Source organism: Lipotes vexillifer, unplaced genomic scaffold, assembly GCF_000442215.2.
Source record: "Lipotes vexillifer unplaced genomic scaffold, Lipotes_vexillifer_v1.1 scaffold860, whole genome shotgun sequence".
Lineage (NCBI taxonomy): Eukaryota > Metazoa > Chordata > Mammalia > Artiodactyla > Lipotidae > Lipotes > Lipotes vexillifer.
Window position 1 is genome coordinate 1,856,331 of NW_006789568.1, and position 10,924 is coordinate 1,867,254.

Below are 10,924 nucleotides of genomic sequence, written 5' to 3' on the forward strand. Positions count from 1 at the left end.
GCGGGACCTCACCTGGCCTCACCTCCCGAGTCCCCTCCACGTGTCCTACCAAGGGCAGGCAGGCCAGCCCCACCCCGTAGTCTTTGGGGTTCCGGCTGGCTGTGGTCCGCCCTGCCGCTCTGGGAGGGAGTGGGTTCGGGAGGCTCCTGGCCGCCCCACCCCCGGCTGGAGGCTCAGAGCAGGTGTGCAGCAGGCCCCACAGGCCCCTGGCCCGCTGCTCCCTGGGCTGGGGTCCCGAGCAGGCAGGCGGGGAGGGAGTGGGCTGCTGCCCTCCCTGTGGGTCGCCCGTGGCCACAGCTACCAAGGTGGGGGGAGCAGGCCAGGCTGAGCGGGCGGGAGGCCAGGGCAGGGATGAAAAGGCCCTTCACGGCCGCACAAAGGCTGTCTGTGAGCTTGGGCGCCTGGCCTCCGGGCCCAGTGGTCAGACTGAGCATTAAACAAGCTTATTTGCCGAAAGGTGGTGGGGCTGGAGGAGAGCCCACGGTGCCCAGGCCCGTGGCAGGGTCACGAGGCGCCCACTTCTGTGGGGCTCTCAGCGCGCGGAGCTGCCGGTCGCTGCTCACTCCGGTCCTTGTCCTCCCTTCTCCATCCTCGCTTAACGTCTCTGCTCGCCGTCCACGCCTGCCCGCATACCAGTCCCTCTGCCTGGCATTTCTTTCCCCCTCCTCAGATGGGGCCTGCTGTGGGGAAGCTCCCTGACAACGGCTTCTGTTCATGGCTCCCCAGAAGGATAGATCTGGGGAATAGATTTGCTTCCCCCTCTGGCTACGGCAAATTGAGAGAATAAAGAGGCACGTAGATGAGGACAAGAAAATGCCTGACCCTCCTTGGCAGCTGCAAAAGGCGGCCGGTGACTGAGCGCAGGCTGCGGCTCTGGCCCACGTGTGCCGCTGGGGCACCCACCTGGGCTGGCAGGGAGCTGGCTGGCCCCTGGGCCCTGGCTGCTTGGGTGCAGATGAGTCCTTGAAGCCCGGATCAGCCTCTGGGGGTCTCCCGGTGATGGTCAGCTACAGCAGGCGCAAAGCCCGCAGGGGGGCAAGGGCCATGGTGCCCAGGCCAGAAAGGCCCCAGGGCAGAGGCAGCAGCTGACGATGGCCTTGACAGCACAGTCACCACCTTGTGAGGGCTGTGAGAGGCACGGTCCAACCCCCATTCCACAGGTCGGGAAGTGAAGGCAGGCGGCGAAGGTCCCAGGTGGTCCCAGGGTGAGGCTGTGATGGAGCCGGGATTTGGACCCAGCCCTCCTGATTTGGAAGCCAATGGATTCAGCCCGTCAAGCTTCAGAGACTGGCCGAGTCTTGAAGGGGCTGGAGGGGGTGTGCACAGCAGGGATAAGGGGGCCTGGGCTGGCGTGTCTGGCAGGGAGGGTCCAGGCTTCTGTGGGGAGGAACAGAGTGAGGCTGGGTCACTGGGGGCAGACAGGGAGAAGGTCTGGGTGGGTCTCCGAGTACCCCGCTCAGAGGGCCCTTCTGCCCCCAGAGACGGCTCCCAGGCTCTGGCAAAAGGGCAGAGGGCGACCACTAGTTCCTGGGAGTGAGCCCCTGCCCTCCAGGGGGTGTGGAGCCTGGCACTCCTCTTCCTGAGCTTGGGGCTGACTCCTTGGACGCCACCAGGTTGGCTGGCCCTGATACCCAGTAGCCCTGTGGTGGCCTCTCTGGCCAGAGGCCTGGCAGTTGGAGGTGAGCTTTGGCTGGTGGTGGTAGGACAGGGAGGTGCCTGGCTGCCACTCTGTCTTGGGCGTGTGGTGAGCAAGTGGGGACCCGTGGTTTGTTCATTTATCTGGAGGACAGGCAGTCTGTGAGCCCTAGACCTCAGGGCCTGCCAAGCGGTGGGTAGACCCAGGCCTTTTTTCTGCTCAGCCCCGGAGAGCCTGAGGCAGGCATGCCTAGGGCCTGGAGCCTTCCATGGCAGCTGCAGGCTGCAGACCCCAGCCCTCCCAGGCAGCGACAGGGGGAGGCCTGACAGAGTCACTTTCCCCTTCCTCACAGGGGAGTCTTTTAAGTTGGTGGTGGACCAGGGGGGGCCCCACACACCAGCACTGCTTCAGCCTGGGCCCTGGGAGGGGAGGCTTCCACACAGTGGACGCAGGGGCCTTCCGGCCCTGAGGGGCCTCCTTGCCAACGGTGCTCCTGAAAAGAGGCAAAGGCCTGGGCACGCCCCGGGAATATGACAGCAGTCCCTGCCTGCAAGCTGAGCCTCAGAACTGATCCAGCTGAGGCCTGGGAGAGGCACCAGGGGCAGGGCCTGGGAGCGGCACCAGGGGCAGGGCCTGGGAGCTGGGGGCCTTGTAAAATTGTCATGAAATGATCTGAAGTTTACAGAAAAGTTACAAGAATTATCCGGTGAACTCCAGTAGGCTCTTCAATTGGATTCACCGACCGCCAACATCTTGCCATGTTTGCTCTTCTCACCGTCTTCCTGTCTCTATTTACTCACTTAGCTGATTGCTGAACCATTTGACAGTTAAGGTGCAGACATCATGCCCCTTTGTCCCTAAATACTTCCTAAGGACAAGGACATTCTCTTACATAAGCAGAGTCAGTTATCCAAATCAGGAAGTGAAAACTGACATGGTACTATCACCTGAAGTACGGCCTTATTCACAGTTCACCAGTGACTCCATAATGTTCCATCCAGGAACGCACGGTGCGTTGTGCTGTCACAGCTCCTTAGTCCCCAACCTGGAACAATTCCTCACCCTTTCTTTGTCTCTCATGACCTTAACGTTTTTGAAAGCCTAGTTATTTTAAGACTGCCCTGGAATTTGGGTTTGGCTGTTTATTCATGATTTGCCTCAGGTGGACACGTTGGCAGAAGAACCCTGGAAGTACCTTTGTGTCTTCCCAGAGCAGCCCCCTCTCCAGGAGCTGGTGAGCCTGGAAGCAGAGGGTGTGGGTCTGTCTTGTCTGTGCCCTGGGGAAGCTCTCAGGGGTGGAGCCCCCAAGTGTGAAACGTGCCCCAGGGACCGCAGGTGGGCTGGCCACAGTGTTGACGGAACCACAACTTCCCAGGGAGCTTCTCGGGAAGCACAACCTCTTCAGGGGCTTCAATCCCCAGCAGCACCTAACAGCCAGCACAGCGCCCACCTCAGCTTAACCTGAGCCTCGGTCTTCTTGGCAGACCACAGAGCAGCTGCTATCAATGAGACGGTGTGCTGTGATGCCCAGTAAGCCCATTCTAGCATCCCTGGATCACAAGAGAGATCACTCAGGGCTGGGGTGTTGCTGCGAGGCTCCTCAGGCTAGGATCCTTGACGGGGGAGCAAAGTTGGTGTGGGCTGCCTGGGGTTACCGTGCAGGCCTCTCAGCCTGTCCCTCTCGTTCTCTGGGGCCCCTGGGTACCCTAAATCCTGCTAACCCCCAACCCATGAGCAGAGAAAGGCTCCTGCAGAAAACGCTGCCCGGAGACTGATGTGCTGACGGAGCCCCAGCTAGTGCGGGGCTGAGGGCTTACCCTTTCCTGGGGCTTCCCTTACACTGACCACAGACACCCCTGCCCACCCCTCTGGCCCTGTTTTGTCTGGAGGCAGCAACGTGCAGGCATCACAGTTTCTTAGGCTAGAGAGGCCGCTGCGCTCTAAGCCTCAGACACTCGGGGGGCGTGTGGAGGCATGTGCAGGCGCTAGGCCCCAGGCCCTGGGGGCTGCTCCACTCTGCCCAGGTTAGGGCCGAGAAGCAGCAGGGCCGGCTGCCCCTGGGGTGTGGGGCAGGCCTCTCCTCTCCACCTCCGGCAGCAGTGGGCCATATTTGCTCACCGGCCGCGCTGGGCAGGAACCCTGGTTCCTGGAGAGGGCAATGCCTCACCCTCCCGGCGCCTTCTCCAGGGTGAAGGCTGCCCTGGGGCTGCCCTGTGCGGGTGTGGGGAAAGGACCCTTTACAAGTGTCACTTCCCCAGGACCTACAGAGCCCAGCAGTTCAGATGGGGGGGGGGGGCCCAGGCTCTGCTGGGAGTCGAAGTGCCCTGCCTCCCCCCGGCCCCCCTGCCCTGAAGCTCGCTGCCAGCCCGAAGTTCTTCCAGCTTCCTCCCGAGTGGGCCTGTTGGTCCCTCAGTGCCCTCCTCCCCCATCAACCTGTCCGCTCATGGCAGGGGTGGCCTGACCCCAGCGGGGGCTCTGGGGCCACACGTGGGCGACTCGGCCTCCATTGTCTCACCTGCGAAGCGGCAAGCACCGCGCTGTGCCCCAGAGCCCGGCACTCAGCGCTCCTTCCCAGTCGGTCAACGGCGGGGGCGACGTCCCCGTCGGCCCTACCGCCCAGGCCCCCACACCTGTCCTTGGCTTTGCAGCCGAGGGCCCGCAGGAGCCCGTGCCCACCCTGTGGAACGAGCCCGCCGAGCTGCCGTCGGGAGAAGGCCCCGTGGAGAGCACCAGCCCCGCCCGGGAGCCGGCGGTCAGCGGCCCGCCCTCGCCCACCGCCGCGCCGAGCCCCGAAGACAGCACCGCGCGGGAGCGTCTGGACCAGGGCGGCGGTACGGGCTGGGGCGCGGGGGCCGGGCGGGCCGGGAGGAAGGGGTGGGAGGGGGGCCGGGCCTCGGGGCTAACGCGGCCCTCCGTCCTCCGCAGGCTTGCTGGGACCCGGCGCCATCGCGGCCATCGTCATCGCCGCCCTGCTGGCCACCTGCGTGGTGCTGGCGCTCGTGGTCGTCGCGCTGAGAAAGTTTTCCGCCTCCTGAAGCGAATAAAGGGGCCGCGCCGCAGCGCGACTCGGCGGCACCCCCGGTGCGCGCCCCCGTATCTCCATGTGTCCGCGCGTCAGTGTGTGGGCGAGCGGGGTGGGGGTGGGGGGGGCAGGCGACGTGCACGTGCTCGGGGCTCGAGGCGCGCACATGCGCGCACACGCGCGCGTGCGTGAGCGCACGTGCGCCGGGGCCCCGCAGGAGCGCGGGTGCGTGCGCGATGCGCGTGCGCCGGAGGCCGCCGGTGTGCGTGAGCGGGGCTTGCGGAGTGCTCTGGTCAGAGTTCTCGGCGAGGCCTTGGGAGCGCGGAGTCCCCGTGCCGCAGTCCCCTGCTCGTCCCGCAAACTGCCCGGGGCCTGCCCTCTTCCGCACCCTCAGCTCCAGCCCTGGAGCGCTGCGAGCGCGGACCGGCGTGAGGCCCCGAGGGCAGGAGAGGCAGCGGCCTGCCCCGGGCCCGGCGCCCTGCTTTCTGCGCCTCGCTGGGTGATGGTGGGGTCCGCGGGACCCTGGGCTGTCCCGGCTCCACAACCAGAGGCCAGTGACTTTGGGGGTTTGGGGCGTCTTACTCGCAGCCAGCGTGCTATCTGCAGGCTCTGAGCCCCAGACCTGCACCCTCAGGACCCCTGGGGGCCCCTCTTCCCCGGGGAGCCCAAGGAGCGAATGAGCAGAGGGGTGAAGCCCAGGTGCTGTGGGCCCCTGTCCTGGCTCCGCAACCCACAGCCCCAGACCGCCTCCCTCCCCTGGCTTGTGTAAGCTTGTGCAGGGGGCTTCGCGGAGCCTTGGGCAGAGCGGGCAACCCCACGCAGGACGGCTGTTTGTTTAGAGAAAGAAAACAAAAAGGCTTTTCAAGCTCATCTTTTTTCAGTTCAACCCTGAAACTATGGCAGCTAAGTGAGGCATGAGGAACCACCCAGCCGTGCCACGCCCCAGCTTGGCCCTGGCACTGGGCCCTTGGTCACGCACTCTGTCTTCCATACTTCCCAGGAAGCCTAACTTTTATCATTTAGAGAGAGGGATTTAAAATAGTGGCTTACCTGCTCTGGGTGCAGCAGGAAAGAAGCCAGAACTGCGTCCTGTCCCCATCCTCCAAGGACCCTTGGAGTGAGGACCCTAAGGCCTAGAGGGGGCACTGTCTGCAAACCCCAGTGATAGTTTAACACCTGGGCCACAAGAAGATCCTTTTGAGTGAGTGCTGGTGGAGTGAGCTGTTCCTTTTTTTTTTCACCATTGTCTCTAGCAATTGTTTTGGCCTCCTTGGTTTCTCTGAGCTCCTGACTACCTGTTCTGGCTAAGACCAGTTTTCTCCTGGATACGCCAGATGGCCACACGTGGTACCCACTCACACTCCCCAAAACACATAATGGCTTAAGTTTCTGCTTATAAAAGACTGTTATGAAACTGACAGGTTTTCATGAAACTGTTTACATTATTACACATAAACGGCAGTAGCTGAAGCCCTCCTTAGAGCAGGTCACCCAAGTCAGTATGCTGTTTCCCAGCTCCAAAAAGAAAAGCGGGACATGGGCCAGGACCAACGGCTCCCCTCCCCAGCCCCGCCCTGCCAGGAGCAGTATGGGACTCCGAAATGGTCCCCCTCCCCCTCCCCTCACCCCTGGGAAACTCAGGTACTTCCCCTGGGGCTGCAGGGAGGAGGCCCCAAGAGCATCAGCCCCTCACTGGGACCAGGGGCGTCCCTCTCCAGTTGGACCAGCATGTTGGTTACGTGTGCATCTTCCAGGGATTCATCCAGTTCTCAAAGGGTCTGAGGTCTCAAGAACGCCAAGGGCCGTGCGGTGGCCTGTGGGAAGATGCTGCAACGTCCCACTTGATCTAAATCCTGGGCTTCTAAGTGTGTCCTGGCAGAAAGGGCATGGCCACAGGCAGGCAGGACTGGGCGGGCTGGGATTCAAGGCCCTCCACATTCCAGGACAGAGCCGGGTGTCGGGTGGCTCCGAGGGCCAGCTGCAGCCTCCGGTAACTGGCTGCCGCCTCTGGAGGCGGGAGGAAGTGTCCCAGGCCAGTGCCTGGCCAGGTGGGGAGCCGCCGTCCCAAACCTGGTGGTCAGATCCCTTATGGGACCACCACCCACTGACACCTCTGTGCCACAGTGTCCCAACTGCAGATGGGTGTCCCCCACTGCCTCAAACAGCTTATCCGGTTTCTGGAGTCCCTCCACAAGTAGAGGTCCAAATCCACTCCCGTCCTGAGGCCCCAACCCCGGCTGTTTCTTCCTCCACCGGAAGCCTCCTTAGCCCTTTCCCTGGGACACACCTCCTCCACTGGGCTTGAAGGGGGCTCTTCTCTCCCTGCCAGACCGAAACACCTCATTCTTGTGCGCACAAGGGTAATAAAAAGTAGACCTTCCTCTCTTTTATTTTATACATGATGCTTCTTTTAATGCAGCCAGAAATGCTATTTGCTTTACTCAGAACCATAACCCATACCGGATGCAGTGACCAAGTCATTTCTTTATAACACCTGGGCTCCGGAAGAGGCCAGAAGATACGAGTTACATCCAGCCCATCAGGGAGCCAAAGGTGGCATGGGCCCTCAGCCAAGCTCTGGTGGCCGTGAGGCAGGCCTGGCCGTGCAGCCAGAGACTGGCGGAGGCTTGGGGCGGAGGTGGACAGAGGCGCTTGGTCTCTCAGTCCTTTGAGTCGGAGGCCAAAGGACACTCGTCAAGCTCATCAGGCAAGGGTGGTCCATCTGTGCACCTGGCCGATTCTAACAGCTTCCAGGGGAGAGGACACGTGCAGGGGTCATAACATCATCACCTTTGCACCTGCCCTTGGCCAGGGACACCCTGGGTCTGGGGCCTCTCAGTGCCTGGGAAGTGCCCTGGAGCATGCCCGTCCTCTGTCTGCCCCTCCCAAGAGACAAGAAGAGGTGGTGTAACACTGTTTAAAATACTTTTTCATTTACAAATGCAGCAGAGAGACATGGGCACCTTTTCTGCAGTTCGTGAGCAAGGGGCCAAGCCACATGAGCACTAACCACGTAGCAGGGGTGAGGGGTGGAGGCGACTCCTGCCAAGGCACCCCAGGTCACACCCTGCTGCCTGCAGCGGTGTCCGGCCTTCCCGCTGAGCCCGGCTGCCCGCCACGACCTGCTCCCGCCCACCCATATCCCTCGGCTAGGCCGGGGGCCAGGGGTCACTGCCGATTTCGGCTGCCCAGCTTCCTGCGGTCCTTATTCTGGCTGCGCTGAGGGTCATCCATCTTGTGGACACGGAAACACTCCTTGAGGTTCTGGGACCGAATCTTCGGATTCAAGATCTCCTCAGTCATGTTGCTGGGGAACCAGCCTCTCTCCTGGTCATGCAGACGCTCGCCAAAGATCCACCCTGCGTAGGGAGGGGAAGGGGAGGGTCAGAAGCTCTCCAAGTGGCGCAGGCTGGGCCTCGCCCCGGCCTGTGTGGGGAGCAGAGGAAAAGGAGACGCAGGGTTCCAGCCGGCCTTTCCAGAGGTCCCCTGTCCTCAGACGCATTGCTGGAAATGCCCAGACCTGGTTAATCCCCATGAGCTGGGTGCGTGCTGCCCTCCCAGGGAGCGCGGTGTGTGCACAAGGCGGGGTCAGAACCACCGCGTGTCCCAGATGTATTGACTTTGGAACCCATTCCCAAGCTCTCAAACCATCCTAGGCTGCCCCACGTGAGGCCAGGAGACCCCAGGGGCCACCCCCAAAAGCACGAGGCATTGAGGAGCTGGTGGGGTGGTAGCTGACTGCGTGGTTCCCTGGCCGTGAATGCTACCATCACCCTCTGGTTGGGCAGCCCCTCCCTGAGCCTCAGCCTCCCGGGAGCTGGGTGGTCAGCCGAGGGTGGCCGTCACGAACTGGCCGAGTGCCCTAGCTCTCTACCCCCCATCCCTGTATCACAGTGTCTCTGCTGGGGGCCTGGGGCCCGAACCGCAGGTCCTGCTGGCAGGTCTGGGGCAGGGCTAAGACCTGGGACCTGAGGGCCAAGTGGGAGGGGCGTCAGGCTGTTTATATTTTGCAGGGGGAGGGGGAGGGCAGGAACCACTGTTCTCCCAATGCTGGGTGAGGCCCTAGGATTTGGGAAGGGTGGAAATGGCCTTCTCTGGAGGTCACCAGCCTGAGACTTTCCAGCCAGGGTCTTGAAAAAGAGGAGGAAATGGGGTTGGGGGGAGATGCTTTGTGTACTTTTGGGGATTTAGGTTAGGAACAATTGATGTAGAAATAAGGGATCAATTTTTCAGGGGAGGGGAGTGAAACTCTGGCACTGATGCCAACAGCAAGAGTGGGCGGGAGCCCCGGCGGGTGGCTCTCTGGCCCATGTGGGGCTATAAGCCTGGTGGTCACAGGCTCATCTGGAAGCTTGTTGCAAATACGGGGTCAGGGTCAGGGTCAGGGTGCTCCTGGCCATCACCCCTCCCACTGTGATGGGGGCTGATGCCAGGGCCGGATGAGGGGAAGGGACAGAGAGCCAGGTGCTCAGCCGGGCCTCATGCTAAGTGGGGGAAGGCGGACCTCACAGCTCCGGGGAAGGAGTGGAGGCACTGCGAGAGATGCCTGCTCTATGCGGAGAAAAGGCCAGCGGAAGCCACGAGGGGCAGAATGGTCTACGGGAGCAGAGAGGCAGCACGGCCCTGGGCTCTGCCTGCCTCTCAGCCGGCTCTTCCGTCTGCTTCTCCACTGCATCCCTCAGGCTGGGACAGAGCCCCAGGAGTGGGGGGCAGGGAGCCTTGAGTGGGAGAGGCACCCAGCCCCCGGGCCTCACCATCCTCTGTCTTGTCCAGGATGTTCAGGATGTCGGCCAGATCCAGCGTCAGCTCGTCCGGCTGCTGGGCCATGTACGGGTGCACACACTGGACCTGGGGGCAGTCTGAAGGGAGGAGAGAGGGGGGCGGCATGTCCTCATCACCACGGCACCCGCCCTGGCCCCCCACTTCTGCCTCAGCAGTTAGCAGGGGCACGCTGCCTGTCCCGGAGACAACGCAAACTCCCGCAGCAACTGAAAGAGGGCTCATTCGAGGGAGGGGCGTGTGGCTCCAAAGAAAAGGCCGTCAAAGCGCCAGGAGTTCTGAACAAAACAGGGATGAACAGGCTTGAGGGGCTCTTATTGAGACTTCAGAAGGAGCTGCTTGGTCCTGGGCTGGGCCCTGGGAGCAGTTTGGGGACAGTCAGGGCTCTGTGCGCTCGGTCAGGATGGCAGCGTCTCTATCAGGCAGCTGGACTTGCGCCCTTTTATATTTTGTAAGGTTTTCAGACAACTGGCCACCCCAGAGAACACTGGCGTTTGCCTTGTGGGCCCGAATTCTTCTTGGTTTCCTTGTGATATCTGTCACTTATGACCCAGTGGCTTTTATTTCTTCATTAACCATCAAAACGTTTGCAAAGCTCAGGCACAACCGTGTCCTCCGTGGGGTACTAAGCTTGCACCGGGGTGCTAGGGACCCCGGGGCAGGCAAAGCAGTCTTCCCAGCGGCCCCGCAGGCCCTTCAGGCAGAGTGCAGAGGCCCCTGAGGCTGACGCAGCTGTGACAGGCAGGGCCGCCACGAGGCTCCCTGGACCCTCCCCTGCCCCACCCGGCGGGTGCCCCCTCCCCAGTGGGCCACCTACCCAGCAGCCGGGACGTGAAGGAAACAAACTTGGTTCTTCGGTTGGGGGCCAGCGAGGTCATCCAACGCTTCATCTCGCTCCTGGGACAGGGAAGAGGACAAATGCCCCAACCGCAGAGCAACGGACCCCATGTGAGGGGAACCACTGCGCCAGGCATCCAGCAAGCTGGCCACTGGGTCCTGGGCCTGGCACAGGGCCGCAGCAGGATGGCGTGGACGGGGCCGGGAATCCAGTGGTGGGACGGGGGCAGAGCACTATAGAACCTCCCTGGTACATCTTTAAAGTCAGTGAGTGAGGGTGAGCCCACGATAGCCCAAAGTTAACCCAGAGGCGAGCCCTCAGCTGCCAGCTGCCCTGAGCCATGGTCCGTGGAATCGGGAGAGGCTGATGCCACCCCTGCCCCAGGCAGTCAGAACTGGACCGCGATGTGCAGGGCGACACCTGTAAGTTCTGGGCTAGGGGGTGCTGGGCACTGCACAGGGGCTGCAGGGCGGCTGGCCTGGCAGCTCAGAGGTGCAGGTGGGCCTGAGGCCACACAGCGACAGTGGTTCACTGGTCGGTCGGGCCCAAGGGCAACTCATCAGAACAGAGGGGCCCGCCCAGAGTCTGACGCCCAAGGGAACACGAACACACACACACACACACACACACACACACACACACACACACA

General features: G+C 62.3%; 2 protein-coding genes across 2 annotated transcripts in view; one reads left to right on the top strand and one right to left on the bottom strand.

Annotated features, from left to right (window-relative positions):
* The window catches only part of SNORC (secondary ossification center associated regulator of chondrocyte maturation), a 6,576-nt gene extending 1,869 nt beyond the window's left edge, over positions 1–4,707 (top strand). The window contains exons 2-3 of the mRNA XM_007462769.1: positions 4,285–4,467; positions 4,562–4,707. Coding sequence (XP_007462831.1) covers positions 4,285–4,467; positions 4,562–4,671 — 293 coding nt within the window. The 3' untranslated portion in view covers positions 4,672–4,707. The remainder of the gene's footprint in view (positions 1–4,284; positions 4,468–4,561) is intronic.
* Positions 4,708–7,822: 3,115 nt separating this feature from the next.
* The window catches only part of LOC103087660 (ephexin-1), a 13,604-nt gene continuing 10,502 nt past the window's right edge, over positions 7,823–10,924 (bottom strand). Inside the window, exons 8-10 of the mRNA XM_007462770.1 lie at positions 10,255–10,334; positions 9,413–9,517; positions 7,823–8,017 (exon numbers count right to left, since the gene is read on the bottom strand). Of these exons, the coding sequence (XP_007462832.1) occupies positions 7,827–8,017; positions 9,413–9,517; positions 10,255–10,334 (376 nt within the window). The 3' untranslated portion in view covers positions 7,823–7,826. The remainder of the gene's footprint in view (positions 8,018–9,412; positions 9,518–10,254; positions 10,335–10,924) is intronic.